The sequence below is a fragment of the Zeus faber genome (genome assembly GCF_960531495.2).
Source record: "Zeus faber genome assembly, chromosome: 2".
NCBI lineage: Eukaryota > Metazoa > Chordata > Actinopteri > Zeiformes > Zeidae > Zeus > Zeus faber.
Genome location: NC_137189.1, coordinates 16,445,973 through 16,462,394, shown reverse-complemented (window position 1 = coordinate 16,462,394; position 16,422 = coordinate 16,445,973). Strand labels below are relative to the sequence as shown.

The window sequence follows — 16,422 nt, the reverse complement described above, 5'->3', positions numbered from 1 at the left end:
AAAGGCTGTATCTGACTCGGTGGGGTGGGGGGGTGGTCATTTCTTTGTGTTGATAAGGTTTTGTTACAAACTGCAGCTGAGTGGGAAGGCGAGGGCAGGTTGAGGGGAAAGGGGCACATTTTTCTGTGTTTGGTGAAGTTTGCGTTGGACAGAAAAGACGTGAGTGAATACAGTAAGTGGCCAGTTGTTTAGTGTAGTCAGTAGACTAGTTGTGTAGGATGTATCTGTCAAGTCGAGGTGTGTCTGTATTCAATCGTACGGTCGATCAACCCCATCAGTGTTATATCTATTACCTTCAATTTGTGTGTGTGTGTGTGTGTTTTCACCCTAAAAAAGGCTACTGCTTTATTTTTCTTTTCTTTTTTTTTACTGTTTATTCTCATGCTTGCAGGTCAACTTAGATTTTGGTCATGACTTCTTTATACACACATCATAATCCACGGTCCTTTATCAGAATTGCCTATGGACATTGGGTTAAGAATTAATCTTTTGATTGACGACATATTGTAGATATTGTTGGATGGGTTTTTTTTCTTTTGAAAAGAAATGTGCTTTGTACTCGTAGATGTAGACCTAACAGGAAAAAGGCAAACCCGGAAAAAAATAAAAGTATCGAGTCTGATTTGGTGACTGAATGTTTATAGTGAATGAATAGTAAGGCATGCCATGTAAATTATTTTACAATTGTATATGTCACACATCTTTTGAATAAAATGTCATCGTTTCAGAGAAAAAGAAAATCCAAGGTCTCGTCTCCTCATGAGTTTATTTTTTAAACTTAAAAAATTGACTTTGTAATTGTATTGCCATGATCCGGATAGTTTGATTTCCATTTTGTTGATTGTAAATGACTTAATCTACAAATCTCAGCATTCCATTCAAACGTGCAAACTTATTTTTTTTAAATCCGGCTCTTATGCTTGCTTCACACTGAATCGGACAAACGACACCAACAAACCGGAAGCCCATTCATTCTTATGGACAGTCTGATTCTGCACGCGGAAAATTGTGACATGCTGCGGTGTGGAATTTCCGCATCTGTTCGAGGCTCCGGGATGCGTTCAAATTTTTCCAACTGATGCAACGAGTTTTAGTCCAACTGTACGACCGGAAGTTACATCAGTCAGTTTTTTCTTATTGGAACCGGGCTTACAACTCAATAATTTTGGTCCCCTGAGTTGGCGGCGATATCTATTTTATCCGAGGGTTTCTGTTCATTTTTGGAAATGTGTGTTATGCTTGTTCATCAAATGTCCAGCGGCCACCCTTCCCTTCCTGCGATCGCCCGATCTTTTGTTCCACTTTTGCTGAGAAAGGCGGACCCCGCCACCAAACAATGGAACGAGCACCTAGAGGGAGCGCACGCACGATACGGTACAATGAATGGCTGTTTTCTTGTGAGGCGGCCGCTCAATTAATACAGAGTTCATCTCAGATACAGGATTTTTCTTTTGTAAATTTTTCTTCTTTTAAACAAAATGATCTCACGGATTACCACTTTAACGGTGTCGAGAGCTTCCTCTATCCGTGGTGCTGAATTCTGGTCACGTGACCCTGCCTCCCTGTGCGTTGTCTCCCCTGCCTTTTGGGGAGCACACACACACACACACACACACACACACACACACATACAACAAAACAGCTTCGCCGGCACTTTCAATTAAACGAGGACACAATACAGGCAGAGAACGCGCTTGTTTTCTAAGGGCTGCGGATTATTTCCCATCGCCATTTGCATTTCCACCCAGGGGTCGGGGCTGCAGACGGTGGCGGCGGCGGCGGCACCATGGACACGGAGTACTCCGGGCTGGACAACCCCCTGTACAGCGAGCTGAAATACTTCTGCAGGAAGATAAAAGAGGCCTACAAGGAATTCAAGGAGGACCTGACCCCCTACAGGGATGACCGCTTCTACAGGTAGGCACACGGCGTTGGGCGCCTTATGTAACGGGCAGGTGCAATGGCGGATGGGCTTTGTGCTGCAGGCGGGACGTTGCATCCAGTGCATTCATGCATCTGCTGCCCTACACAGGTTAAGATAATAATAATTATAATAATTGCAACTGAATCGAATCACTAATCACCCATCGATCGGGAACATGATCGCCCCAAATAATGCCTAGAGCAGAGACATCATCCGGTCATTTGGCTTCCAACTTGAAACTGTTCTTTCGATATGTTCAGCTGTATTTTTTTTTTATTGTTATTCTTTTTTTTTTTATCACTAAGTCTTATTGAAGATCTAAACCGACCCGCTCAGTAACACGACATTGACATCATTCCAGGGCAAGGCCGAGTGTCGTTTTGCTGAGCTACTGTCTTTTTCAATTTTTATTATTATTATTTTCTTTTCCAATTCAAATTGAACAAATAAGATGTTCACATCTCTTTTGCAATTAATAGTCGAGATATAGCTTAGAAAACATTTTTAACATCTTCCATTGAAGGCGAGAAGCACATCTGCTGTTGTTGTGCAGTACTGGATGATTGTGACTACTATTATTAGGAATCCAGCCCACTAGGCTGGATTCCTAATAATATTAGTCACAATCGAATTTTTTTTTTTGACATATAAGACAATTATTAAAAACAGAAGAACGGCAGAAGCTACGAACACGGTAACATCTCGTTACAACAGGTATGTCAAATAAACCACATCGCGTGGTTTAAGTTTCATCCAAATCGATCCACATATGGAGCAGAAATGAGTGAAAAACAGACCAAATTTGACCGAAAAATCAAAGACATGGTCCAGTGCATTCAACGCCAAAATACGTCCAACCCGGCTAAAAGTATCTGGAACACCATAATGACAGACCTACGAACGGCTACGAACACGGTTAAGGTGTCGTTTAAACCTATATGTCACAAGCATCTCCTGGTTTAAGTTTCATACAAATATAGTATTAAATATTAGTGAAAAACCAAACAACTTTGATCCCAAATATTCAGCTGATCCTGCTTGATTGACATGACACTATTCCTAAAGAAAATGAACGAGATGAGATTTAGAGTAAACACTTTCTGACGTCATCACACTATTTACTATAAATGTGCAGGTTCTGATTCAGAATGTCCATTGCACCGTGTCCAGCGTGCGGTGTAGACTCTGTGGCTCTGTAGTGGTTTGTCTTTACAGACTATACGTTTACCTGTATATGTACTTTCTTACCTGGTAGATGTCTGTCTGTAGATCTGTTTGATTGATATTTTATTTCCGTGGTCCCCATTACTTTGCCATATCAATGAAAAATACGAAAAACAGTAATCCGTAGAAACCTGTGACCACGCAGAGGCGATTCCACTCGAATATACAACTATGTGATGTGTTCAAGATCCAGTGAGGCGTCTGAAAAATAATTAGAGTCCCGATAGAACTGGGCCTTCAAAAGGTCAAGTTCAAGCATCTAGTAGTTCAAGTTTCATCCAAATCGATCCACATTTGGAGCAGGAATTAATGAAAAACTGACAAAATTTGACTGGAAGTAGCCGAACATTCGTGCATCGCCCACACGGCGACGTTCAAAATCTTACGTGGAGGGAGATGAGTTTGTTGAGTAAGACACTTTGTGACATCATCATCCAATTCGCTATAAATGTGCAGGTTGTGGCTACGAACATCCATTCGCACCATGCGACCTACATGGTGTGGACTCCATCCCTCTGTAGTGGTTGCAGAGTGTGTTTGTGTGTGTGTGTGTGTTACTTGACATTGGCGGGGCTTTTTTGTTTGATATTTTATTCTTTTGCCCTTGTTGTAAATAAAAACGTGTTATTTTCGCACCTAACCTGGTGCCATATCCCTCCTTATTTTGCGCCATCCGAGCCAGTCGTAACACACAAACAGTCGGAGTCGAAAACATATTCCGTCCGCATTTGTGTCCTCACATATGGAGTCCGCTTGCAGCTTCAGAGCAATGGGTCTGAATCATGTCTGTTTTATTTTAGTCCCAAAAGTTGATGAAACTCCACAGAGACACCGTGAGGAAGGACTCCGTGGACTAGAGGTAGTAGACAGTAGGCTTCGGTGATCGTGCAAAATTCCAATCGCCGATTGCTGGGGGACAGTGATAGGCGATCACGCAACGCAACCGATTTTATCGGATGCGTGCGAGTGGGGTTCACGCGCATAGAACGTAATGTAATGTGGCAAATGCGGTCTTCCCGTTCCAGAAGTGCAGGATTTATTATTGACAAGTAAAATATTTACACAAAAACATCCAGTTTTTACCAAATTAAGTCCCATAGCAATGGAAAGCAACAGGGAGATGTGTGTCCCGACAGTGGGGATGCACAGGCTTTTTTGGAACAGTACAGAGTAAGGACCTGGACAGTACCTTAACCCAGTCGTGTTTAAAAATTGAGTTTAATTTATGTAGGAAACAAACAAAAATTGATAGATCTAAAATAAAAAGCCCGCGTGCAACGCTGTCTGGAGGAGAAATAAAAAAACTGTGTTCCAATTCTCTGAGTTCGGTTTCCGTTTTTCATTTTCCATACAAGTAAGGGACCAAGGAAACAAAATAAATCTAAATCTTTACGAAATTAGCTTGAATCTCTATGAGATTATATTATAAATTGCTATATTATAATTACAAAATTTGCATGTAGAGCGGTATGTACGTGCATGGGGGTGGGGGGAATGTCTGAGCACCTGCCCCATGGACCCAACGGTGCCCTTCTTATCAGGCGCTCCTTTTTTTTTTTTTTTTTTTTTTATTAATAGGTATCGAGGTAGCAGATTTTCCTTTCCAGTGTCCCCTATGAAAATCGAACCTCGGCGCACCTGCGATGTGCGCAGAGCGGAGTGCAGATCACAGCCACCGCGACGAGACGTCTCCTCCCGGTGATCTGCGCTCCGCTACGCTGCTCCTTTTGCCCAGAGCCACAAACTGTCGAGAACCGGAGCTGGGGGTCCACATGCATTTTATTTTTATTTTTTTGAGCGCCTGCCCCTCTAAGTCTATGTACGGGACTGTAGAGGGGAAGTGAGACCCGATCACCAGTGGTTACTGGACAGCTCTGAGCGGAGAGGGGGAGACCCTCAGGCCCCTCTCTCCCTCTTCCCCCTCTTTCCCTCTCCACTCCAGTTTCAGAACACGGTGAACTGCACTTACATCGTTTCAATTCTCAGATTTTTCCTGGCAGAGAAAAAAAGACAAAAAACTGTCATCAATGTCAATCACGATGGATGCAGTCGATCGCCAATAGATGATCTAATCGTAAATCGGTCCAAGCCTAGTAGACGGCCACCTCCTATTTTTTAGGATAAAAGTGCAGCCATGTATTAGTAATTTTGCGTGTCGCCAGGACTCGGGAAACTTGTGTCACTGCGTCATTACATGAGCCGATGCTGCGTTCAAGAGAAACTCCGGAAATGTAAAGAGAGGGACAGCACAAACGGATGCTACGTTCCATGATGGACCCTGTGTTCCTGCAGCTATATTTATAATTATAATAACTGTTATTATTGTTAATAAATAATAATAATAATAATAATTATTATTATTATTATTATTATAAAACATAACTATGAAATGTATCACATTACATTATAACATTACACATACTTATGTGTAATGCACTATACATTGCATGTATTGCAACCTTAACTGTTTGTCCTACCCATTGGTTAAACCAATTTAATAAAAACCTATATTATAATATCATAATCATATCATATCATTTATTATATAACAAAAACCTATATTATAATATTATATAAAAACAGGTTGGACACGTATGTAGGAGAGATGAGAGTAACATTGGGAGAAGGATGCCTAGAGCAGATGAAGGATGAGGAAGGCCACAGAGAAGGGTTATGGAGTAAGTTGTTGAGTTGAGTTTGTGTAAGGGAGGAAGACGCGCAGAACAGAAGGTGTTGGGGGCGGATGATCCGCTGTGGTGACCCCTAGCGGGAGCAGCCGAAAGAAGAGGCAGAAGAAGCCATAAAAACGTATTATATAACAAAAACCCAGTTTATAATATCATATAAAAACCTATAATCTAACATAGATACATCTATATTAGAATATTATATAAAAACCTATAATATAACAAAAATAAAACTATATTATATCCGACAAAAACATAACAAAAATAAAACTATATTGTAATATCCTATTAAAAAAACAATATTACAAAAATACAACTGTTATAAAAACCTATAATATAACAAAAATAAAACTATATTGTAATATCCTATTAAAAAAACAATATTACAAAAATATAACTGTTATAAAAACCTATAATATAACAAAAATAAAACGATTGTAATATCCTATTAAAAAAACAATATTACAAAAATACAACTGTTATAAAAACCTATAATATAACAAAAATAAAACTATATTGTAATATCCTATTAAAAAACAATAGTACAAAAATATAACTGTTATAAAAACCTATAATATAACAAAAATAAAACTATATTGTAATATCCTATAAAAAAAACTATATTACAAAAATATAACTGTTATAAAAACCTATAATATAACAAAAATAAAACTATATTGTAATATCCTATTAAAAAAACAATATTACAAAAATATAACTGTTTTAAAAACCTATAATATAACAAAAATAATATAATCGCTTAAATCCAGTTCTCACCGCCTCCTCCGTCCCAGCTACCCGCGTGACACGTCCCTTTTGATGACGTGTCGTTCCAGTTGTCGCAGCTGATTCGTGTACACGGATGTGGATTCCGTTTGGAGTGTGTGTCTTTTTGTTTTTGTTTTGTTTTTCTTTGCCCCGCCAGTAAGTGAGAGAGTAGGACAACATGGAGCGGTAAGTGAGTCATGCACATCGGGGACGTTCGTTTGTTTTCTGACGCCGAGGCCAAACGCGGCCCCGCTCCCGTCTAACCGGCCCCCACCTGCTAACACTTCGCTAGCACGCTAGCACGCTAGCGAAGTGTTAGCAGATCGGGGTTAATTAGGCCACGCCCCCGTGTGGGAGCCTTATCATTAAACCTTTTTAGTTTTGTGGTTGGTCAGTGCTAATATCCTCCACTATGCTAGTTAAATGTTAAGACAGTGATGGATATTTATATATATATTTTTTGCAGAACTCCTGAAATGCTCCCCACTTATATCTGTCACATATATTGTTTGCTTTCTTTCTGTCAACCTGTGAATGGAAGTGTTGAACCCTGTGTCTCTTCCCACCAGATTGGCCCCCATGCGGCTCTACACGCTCTCCAAAAGACATTTTGTCTTGGTCTTCGTGGTGTTCATGATCTGCTTCGCCCTCACAGTATTTATTGGTATTGCGGGTAGGTGGGAATGACAAAACATTATTACCGTACACTTAAACCTACGAAAGCAAGCGGGGCATTCGGATTACAACTGATACTAATAATCATTGATGTGGAATGCCTCCTACTCTGCCTCTGTTTTTATGATGTAAACAAACAAAGCTTAGCATCATTAGAAGGACTTCTACCTGCTGGTGACTTTGACATACAAAAGGGGGTATCAGTGTAGCTTATTGGGAAGATGGATTGCCGTGAACCTTGCCGTCCTATAAAGACACACTTGTCTTTTTTTTTCACTGACGGCTGACCTTTAAACACTGTTGTTTTTCACGTTTCAAATTTGAGACATATAATTGAAACGTACATATACATTGTTTTTTTTCAAAACTTTTCCTTTGCGTCTTAGGTCCCAGAATCATTAATGACCAAGAGCACAGTGGTGACCAGTTGCTGGTGAAAAACTACACTGTTAAGGTGAGTGACAGAGAAGGCTGCCCAGTGGAGTGAGTGAGTGCGTGTGTGTGTGTGTGTGTGTGTGTGTGTGTGTGTGTGTGTGTGTGTGTGTCTTCTGTTTACACCCATCTCCACTGAGGAGACTGAGGGACGGGCTCCCCCAAGGCTCTGTTCTTGCCCCTACACTTTTTAACATCTACACCGCTGACATGCCTGTTGGAGAGTGCTCGCTATACACCTACGCCGACGACTCAGCCATTGGATTTGGTGACAAAGCCTTTAGTGTGGTTGAGAATGCCCTTGAGAAAGATCTCTCGATACTGAGCAGGTACTTCCATAAATGGCATCTCAAGCTTAGCCTGCCCAAGACAGTTTGCTCAGTGTTCCATCTTGCCAATCGATGTGCGAATACCATGCTGAACATCACACTTGACGGCACCATCGTCAGGCATGACCCCAACCCTAAATATCTCGGTGTCACACTTGACCGTAGCCTCACCTTCAAGCCACACATCCAACAAGTTGCTGCCAAGACCGCTGCCCGTGTAAACCTCCTGAAGAGACTGGCTGGCACTGGATGGGGTGCGCACCTCTACCCTGCGCACCTCTACCCTTGCCCTCGCATACTCCACAGCTGAGTATGCCGCCCCTGCATGGAGTCACAGCAGCCATACAGCCTGTGTTGATGTTGTGCTTAACACCGCCATGAGGCTAATTAGTGGTGCCCTGCCATCAACCCCTGTCGAGTTTCTCCCCATACTGTCTGGCATTCCACCTCCAGAGCTCCGTCGTAACTTCCTGACCTTGAAGCTGGCCTGCAAGAGTGCAGATGAGCCAGCAAGCCTGATCCCCCCGCCTGCTGAATATGGCCACCAGAGACTCAAACGCAGACACTTCTCCACCGAAGCTAGGAGACTCCTTACCACGAGCCCTCCACACCCTGGATGGATCCTTGACTGCTGGAACAAGCAATGGTCCGAGTCGACCTCCACGTTGAGGAAGTTCATCAACTCCCCTTCAACCAATCCGCCTGGGTGTGACCTACCACGGAATGCCTGGGTCAACCTCAACAGACTTAGCTCTGGAGTAGCAAAGACCCAAACCTATCTGCATATGATTGGAGTGTCTGCCACAAATCTCTGTGAATGCAGAAAACCACAGACTATTGAGCACATCATTGATGAATGCCCAATCTCCAAATCACCACATGGAGTCAGCGGCCTCATTGAACTGGATGACGATACCACTTCTTGGCTAATGTCCCAATTGCCTGTGTAGCCCTACACGAACGAACCAACCCATCTCCACGGTCTCGGTGTGAAGTGGAATCGGACGGCAGAGCAGAACCCGTAGTGCTGTTGAGCTTGAATAGAAATGATAATGAGGTGAAGAAAAATATTTAAAAAAGAAACTGCCCAAAAAGGACAAAGTGGCATAGACCTCTTCACTTTATGAATTCATGAATTTATGTGTGTGTGTGTGTGTGTGTGTGTGTGTGTGTGTGTGTGTGTGTGTGTGTGTGTGTGTGTGTGTGTGTGTGTGTGTGTGTGTGTGTGTGTGTGTGTGTGTGTGTGTGTGTGTGTGTGTGTGTGCGCGCACGCGCGCGCGCGCAGTATATGATGAGCAGTTGTGGATATAATTGTAATCACTTCAGAAGGAATGTGGTTGTTCATATTATGAGGAATTACCAACAGATCAATTCACTGCATTCATTTTGTGATTTCAGACCGGGCCCTTCAATTTATTGTCTCCACCCCTCACCACCTACAACCAGCAGCTGTGGTTGACCTGCCTCATGCAAGTAGAGCACAGCAATGGTAAGAACACCCACAAAATAACTCCAAAGTGGCATTACTGTCCTGCTGGGGGTCCTAGTGTATCGTAATCTGTATGGATGTGAGACAGAAGCATTTCATATAAGCTTTATCTCTAAATACATATATCACAATTGTTCCCCTGCCTCAACCAGTGGTGGCCTTCCAGCAGCAGTTTGACATCAATGTTGAGCTGAAGGGAGTGATGCAGGACGCCAGCGTCATGCACATTCGCAACAACGTGCACCAGAAGTCCCGAACGCTCCACTGCGGTGCTGTGAGTGACCACTGGCGACCTGTATTTTCAGTTGGCTTGACATAATTACAATAACTGTTATCAGACAAATTAGTTGTAGGTCTATAATAACTGCACATCCAAGTGAATTAATTGAACTCGTGCCCACCCTCGCAGAAGTGTGATGAGATCATCGTGGTCCACCTGGGATACCTGAACTACACCCAGTATCAGATCACCGTCGACTTCAAAGGCCTGGAAAATATCACTTACGACTTCAAGGTTAAATTTGTGGTGAGTGTCTGGGGGAAACATAGCAACTGGCACTTTAACTGCGGTTGCTGTATTTCTTGTAAATACCCCATTCAGTAAGTCATGCTTACATTTTTTCATATTCTTTTCGGCCCCCCTCTTTTGTCTACAGTGGAAAATGTACAACCCCACCTTCTCTCAAGTGGAAATCTGGTTCCGCTTTGTCTTCGTTGTCTTGACCTTCATGGTGACAGTAAGACGTGCTTCATTTTAGTCCTCCATTTTACCTCACCAGATATCCATTAACAGTTCAGTTATGGGTTCATCACAAAAGTTCTGTAGTATTTGTTGGATGTGGAATTGTGACAGAAAATTGTGCTTAACCATGACATTAGCGTTTATTTTGCCACAAATTCAATAGTCCACAAAGCACTTTGTCTATTGTTTGGCAAAAAACATATAAAACATCTGAATTAACTGTAATAAATCCAGGTGCTTTATACTTATTCACTTTATGTTCCAGTGCATGTTTGCTCATTCGCTTCGGAAGTTCTCCATGAGAGACTGGGGGATAGAACAGAGGTGGATGTCCATACTTCTGCCTCTTCTACTGCTCTACAATGGTGAGTTCCTGTCCCGACTCCCGTCCGTCTTCCCTTCGTTTTAAAATGGCCACCACCTCAGCTGCAGTAGCTTACTCTGACCCTCTCAACGTCTTTTTATTTTCTCTCCTCAGACCCGTTTTTCCCGCTGTCGTTCCTGGTGAACAGCTGGTTTCCGGGGATGCTGGACGCGTTCTTCCAGGCTCTCTTCCTGTGCTCGCTGCTGCTCTTCTGGCTCTGTGTCTATCACGGCATCAGGGTCCAGGGCGAACGAAAATTCTTGACGTTCTACTTGCCCAAACTGGTGATTGTGGGTCTCCTGTGGCTGTCAGCGGTTACTCTGGGCATATGGCAAACGTAAGTCAGACTTCTATGTACAAGTAAACGCGCAAAACGATGAGAGAACTGAAATAATGGCGTCACGTCCCTCTGTTGGATTGGTAGGGTCAATGAGCTGCAGGATCCTACCTATCAGTACAAGGTTGATATCGCCAACTTCCAAGTGAGTCTCTTTCTTATCAAGACACTTTAAACATATCAATGATCATGCCAAGGGTTACTGTGAACTTGTGCGTACTTGATTTAGTTAAATTCTGAGCGTCTGTCGATGGAAGTGGAGAAGTCAGGTTAAAATGGAAGGTGTTGAAGTAAATATCATCTAGTGTGTTTGTGTCTTTGACCTCTGTCATTCTCAGGGTATGAAGATCTTCTTCGCGGTCGTCGTGGCTCTCTACATCCTCTACCTGATCTTCCTCATCGTCAGAGCTTGCTCGGAGCTCAAGAACATGCCGTACTCAGGTCGCAGTTTAGCTCTAGTCGATCTCATCCCTCCCGACTCTTCCCTTCATCAGTTTGATATCAACCTGTGATTGTTGTGTCTACAGATCTCCGTCTGAAGTTTTTGACGGCGTTGACCTTTGTGGTCCTTATTATAAGGTAGGGTTGTGGAATCCCAAAGGTTTCCATGTTCTCATTTCTAAGATTGACGTGTCCGTATTAGCCCGAAAATTGATTATTGACATTTATTTGGATTTGAAACCTATTGTCTGTCTGTCCCCAGCATGGTCATACTCTACCTGAGGTTCGGCAACAAGGCTCTCCAAGACAGTTTTGTGGCCGAGTTGTCTACCCATTACCAAAATTATATCCTTTTCACCGTTGACGATTATTTTGACATTAATTGTCTTGTCCCAGCTTTATAAGCTTTTGAGTGTTTTCATTTTTTTATTTTTATGAACCACTGGATGACTCTTCCTTAATTCCAGAACCACCAGCGGAATTTCTGTCATTCTATGGCCTACTCAACTTTTATTTGTACACATTAGCGTTTGTGTACTCGCCATCTAAAAATGCCCTTTACGGTATGTTACATTATATTCATTATTGACTTTTTGTGGTTAATTTATCCTTTCTGCAACAAGAGATTGGGAACTAACATATTGACCGCCTGGATTGTGTTTCATCCTCCAGATTCCCAGTTAAAGGACAATCCTGCTTTCTCCATGCTGAACGACTCGGACGATGAAGTTATCTACGGGTATGTGTTTTTACATTTGATGCTATTTAAAGCCAGTACCACTCACATTTTTAAGCTTTAGCCTCAGATTTCCACGTATTGGCTTATCCTAAAGCTCGTGCAGCTTGTTCAGCTTTTGGTATACTGAGTTTAACAGGTAGAAAAGTTCGTCCAAATGCTGAGCACAGTTTACCTGACTGAAGATATAATGGATTTTGAGATAGGTGATCGTGTTGATCACTATGTTGCCATGTGCTCAATTAATACCCGGATAACGAATCCACCTATTCATGTATTTCGTTGCAATTTGCCTTTTTTGTAGGAGTGACTACGAGGAAATGCCGTTACAAAATGGCCGAGCCATCAAAGCCACGGCGAAGTACCAGGACGAGAGTGACAGCGACTGAGCGCCTCCAAGCGGCGGACATTCGCTCTTTGTTCCTGTCTCGCTCGGAGGAAAGTATGGGATCAGAAATGAGCATGTGTAAATAGAGTAAACACCTTGGCAGTGCTAAGTAATAAACATTAACTTGTACATAAATATATTTTTTAAGATACATTCAAATTTCAATGTCTACTGAATGTAATTCCACTGAATGTGTCTCCGTACGCAGCCACATTCGAAAACCATACCCCAGCATCGCCACATTAGTGTAGCTGAACGGGAAAAGTGCCAATAATACTTGCGGGAGACTTATTTAAAAAAGAAAAAAAAAAATGTTAAACTACTGCCGTCTTGATACATTACTATGTGGTTGATGCCATTCCCATTAACGCTCTAACATTCTTAGAATATTGAGTGTCCACAAAGCTGGCAGGGCTCAATGCGTTTCCAAATCGAGACCCTGACGGAAAAGCTTGTATATGTCTTGACCAGCCAAGTCAGCCGTCATGTTCTTTAAAAAAAACAAAACAAAAAAACACTATAGAGCCTTAACTGGAGAGACTGCTGACCTCAGCATTCCTTGATTGAGTCAATTTGTGATGAAGCACCTCTATGACTGCACTGTGTCAAATTTATTTTTGTTTTGCTGCTGTATTTCGATGGTGTTGGATGACTTCTTATAGTCAATATTGTTCTTTTGGTACGACAGTGAGAAATGTTACAACGGACCAGCAATGTCTGAGGTTTGTCATATCATGACCCACATTTCATGATCTGCGTTGATATATTAAGCAGTAGATTTGTTTTTGCCAATGACTGAATCGTTGTTTGTATTTGTTTATAAAAGTGGCACCTCTCCCCACTCTTCCCCCAAATCAACTAGTTTCCCTTGGCCACCAGTATCTCCAAATGTCCTGATCAAGACGGTGCCTTGCTTATCACACCAGGATTACACTTCCTTTCAGGCTGCTGCCTGAGATTTTGTAAAAGCTTGGACACCAAGTTTGTGATTTGTTTTGTTTTTTTTATTTATATTTTTATTTGTATGAATGTAGCTGTTGATTTTAACTATTTTAAGTTGTATTGGGAATTTTATCTGTTGGAGGGACTTACTTGCAATATTGTGTTGCTTTATGGAATAAAATATGTGTAAACGGTGTGTGTCTGTGTGTGTGTGTGTGTGTGTGTGTGTGTGTGTGTGTGTGTGTGTGTGTGTGTGTGTGTGTGTGTGTGTGTGTGTGTGTGTGTGTGTGTGTGTGTGTGTGTGTTAAATAATGAACAGAACTACATTGTGACTCCTTCAAATGGCCAAGCCGAAAACACTGACTATGCAGTACATGGACTTGTTCTCCCATCGCACTGTGCAGCATCCTGTGGTGAAGCAAACACAGAGAATTTTGAGATCAGTCATTTTTAACTAGTAACCTCCTGCTGATAGTTCACTGAGACCTCTGCTGTGATAACTCCACAACCAAGAACACAAACTGTCGTCGTACCATCAGTTGTGTTGTCCCAGAAGCATGAGCTGGCTGTTTGCATTCCCGCTCCATTTTTCTGCATGATGATACAGGTTACTGTGGACAAACACACACACACACCTGTTAAAAGCACCTTTAAAAGGCAAACAGTAGCAGGTTTGGCTTCTGGCAGCCACTCACCGATATATTTGAAAGGTTTGTTGAGTTTGCTGAGCTGACTGAGGCACTGCTCCACTATACTGCTGGTCCACGGGTTAACCCTGCTGTGCTGGTAGGCGTTGGCCCCTATGGCTCCTTCTATAGACTAGTACAATGTAAAAGGGAAAAAAAGTGTATATATAAATATAATAATGAAAACTGAGCACTTTATTAGGTACTTATTCATGCGATTATCTTACCAGCCAGTCGTGTGGCAGCAGTGCACTGCATAAAATCATGCATATACGGGTCAGCAGCTTCAGTTAATGTTCACATCAACCATCAGAATGTGGAAAAAATGATCTCAGCTTTTTCAACCATGGCATGATTGTTGGTGCCAGACGGGCTGATTTGAGTTTCTCTGAGAATGAGCAGACTGGTCCAAGCTGCCAGAAAAGCTACGGTCACTCAGATAACCACTCTGTACAACTGGTGAGCAGAAAAACATCTTAGAGTGCACACTTCTGTCAGGTAAGAACAGAAAGCTGAGGCTGCAGTGGGCACAGGCTCACCAAAACTGAACAATTGAAGACTGGAAAAATGTAGCCTGGTCTGATGAATCTCCCTTTCTGCTTAGGCACACAGGTGGTAGGGTCAGAATTTGGTGTAAAAGCATGAAACAATGGACCCAACCTGCCTTGTGTCAACAGTCCAGACTGGTGCTGGTGGTGTAATGGTTTGGGGGATTTGTTAGTGGCACACTTTGGGCCCATTAATACCGATCAATTATCGCTTGAATGCAACATCCTATTTGAGTATTGTTGCTGACCATGTGCATCCCTTTATGGCCACAGTTTAACCGTCTTCCCATGGCTACTTCCAGCATGACAATGCACCATGTCGCAAAGCAAAAGTTGTCTTAAACAGGTTTCATGAACATGACAATGAGTTCAATGTTGTCCAGTTGTCTTCCCAGTCACTGGATCTGAATCCAATCGAACACCTTGGGATGTTATAGAACGAGAGACTCGCAGCATGAATGTGCAGCTGACAAATCTGCAGGAATTGCGTGATGCAATCATGTCAATATGGACCGGAATCTCAAAGGAATGTTTCCAACATCTTGTGGAATCCATGCCAAGAAGAATTAAGGATGTTTCTTTAGAGCAATATAGTATAGTGTTCCTGATGAAGTGTTAAGTGAATGTATATGTGTGTGTATATATAATAAAAACATATATGTTGTCAAAGCGTCAAGTAAGTGCACCAAAGTCCTGGTAAGGGTGCTTGCCAACCATCATGGCGTCCTTGACAACGAGACGCTGTACGTAGACCTGCTAGCTGGCGATAGCAACCAACGAGAAAAAAAATGAAAAGGAACACGCGAGCCACTAAAAGCTGACACCATGTGCTGTTTAAAGACGACACCGGGTTGACGTTTTACCTCTTTTATGATCGTGCTCACTTCTTCGACGACAAAGGTGGTCTGAAAGGACAGAAACCAGAGACTTCGGTCGGCGCTTCTGGCGAAACAGTTCATACATAACAAAAAACTAAAAATACAAATGGCTCAGAGTAACATCTCGGCAGCATTTTGAAATCCAACGTTTCGAGGGGACATTAAACGGGCGAGACACAAGCTAACCCACCTCCTCCTCGGTTAGATCGTCCATTGCAGGCTCCTGGCACTTCGGTGTGTGTGTGTGTGTGTGTGTGTTTGTGTGCTCCTCCACACGCTCAGTATCCGGTTATGACGTCACACGATGCTGCACCAAGTTGCCGGGCTGTGTGGGGGAATCTCCCTAAAAGATGCTTTAACGTGTTTCCATAACGACTGGATTTCTGAAGTCTTCCCCACTCTTCCTTTTGCAAACTGCTCTCGGATTTAATGGTGTGTCCAGATTCCACACTCACACTCTTCGTGTGTTCAACAGGATTTGGATCTGGAGTCATTGCTGGTCCCTTCGGAACAATCCAGTATTTCGTTTAAAATCCCTTCTGGATGCCTTTTCATCCTTGACGTCACTCAACCTCCTCCATGTTTGACTGTTGGGTCAGTTTTGTTTTCTTTTGAGGGTTCCATTTTGTATTCTGTAAGCAAAGATTTGATGTGATCTTCAATTAAAAAAAAAAATCTCTCATTTGGTCTCATCTATCCACAAACATTCTCCCAGGAGGATTTGGGTTTGTTCAGGTGTGTTTTGGCAAATTTCAGCCAGAGTTTCTTTACATTACGTCATTTGACAGAGACGCTGACTTCTGGCTCTCAGCAGTGGGGTCTTACTGGGTAT

The 16,422-nt window shown here is 42.4% G+C and overlaps 2 protein-coding genes across 3 annotated transcripts; one reads left to right on the top strand and one right to left on the bottom strand.

The window, feature by feature from the left end:
• The first annotated feature begins 6,679 nt into the window (after nt 1–6,679).
• tmem181 (transmembrane protein 181) lies at nt 6,680–13,779 on the top strand. Of its 2 annotated transcripts, none has more exons than XM_080024016.1 (16): nt 6,680–6,789; nt 7,173–7,276; nt 7,665–7,732; nt 9,438–9,528; nt 9,681–9,802; nt 9,941–10,054; nt 10,185–10,265; nt 10,536–10,635; nt 10,749–10,971; nt 11,059–11,116; nt 11,310–11,412; nt 11,499–11,550; nt 11,675–11,757; nt 11,886–11,975; nt 12,085–12,151; nt 12,453–13,779. In XM_080024016.1, the coding sequence occupies exons 1-16, from the start codon at nt 6,782–6,784 to the stop codon at nt 12,535–12,537; spliced, it is 1,449 nt and encodes a 482-aa protein (XP_079880142.1). In that variant the 5' UTR covers nt 6,680–6,781; the 3' UTR covers nt 12,538–13,779. The 2 variants fall into 2 exon arrangements, with proteins under 2 accessions (XP_079880142.1, XP_079880141.1); XM_080024015.1 differs by having other exon boundaries at nt 9,938–10,054.
• dynlt1b (dynein light chain Tctex-type 1b) lies at nt 13,764–15,847 on the bottom strand. The gene is made up of 5 exons (XM_080024017.1): nt 15,781–15,847; nt 15,576–15,617; nt 14,174–14,297; nt 14,012–14,089; nt 13,764–13,886 (listed from the first exon to the last, which is right to left on the bottom strand). Exons 1-5 carry the CDS (start codon nt 15,802–15,804, stop codon nt 13,816–13,818), a joined length of 339 nt encoding a protein of 112 aa, XP_079880143.1. The 5' UTR covers nt 15,805–15,847; the 3' UTR covers nt 13,764–13,815.
• Between the last annotated feature and the right edge of the window lie 575 nt (nt 15,848–16,422).

Coding starts and splice junctions, on each gene's coding strand:
- dynlt1b (XM_080024017.1), bottom strand. CDS start 15,804: ATGGACGATCTAACCGAGGAGGAG. Junction 15,618..15,780: donor ACGATCTAACCGAGGAGGAG/GTGGGTTAGCTT, acceptor CTGTCCTTTCAG/ACCACCTTTGTCGTCGAAGA. Junction 14,090..14,173: donor CAAACCTTTCAAATATATCG/GTGAGTGGCTGC, acceptor GTTTGTCCACAG/TAACCTGTATCATCATGCAG.
- tmem181 (XM_080024015.1), top strand. Junction 9,803..9,937: donor GAACGCTCCACTGCGGTGCT/GTGAGTGACCAC, acceptor CCACCCTCGCAG/AAGTGTGATGAGATCATCGT. Junction 11,551..11,674: donor TTTGTGGTCCTTATTATAAG/GTAGGGTTGTGG, acceptor GTCTGTCCCCAG/CATGGTCATACTCTACCTGA.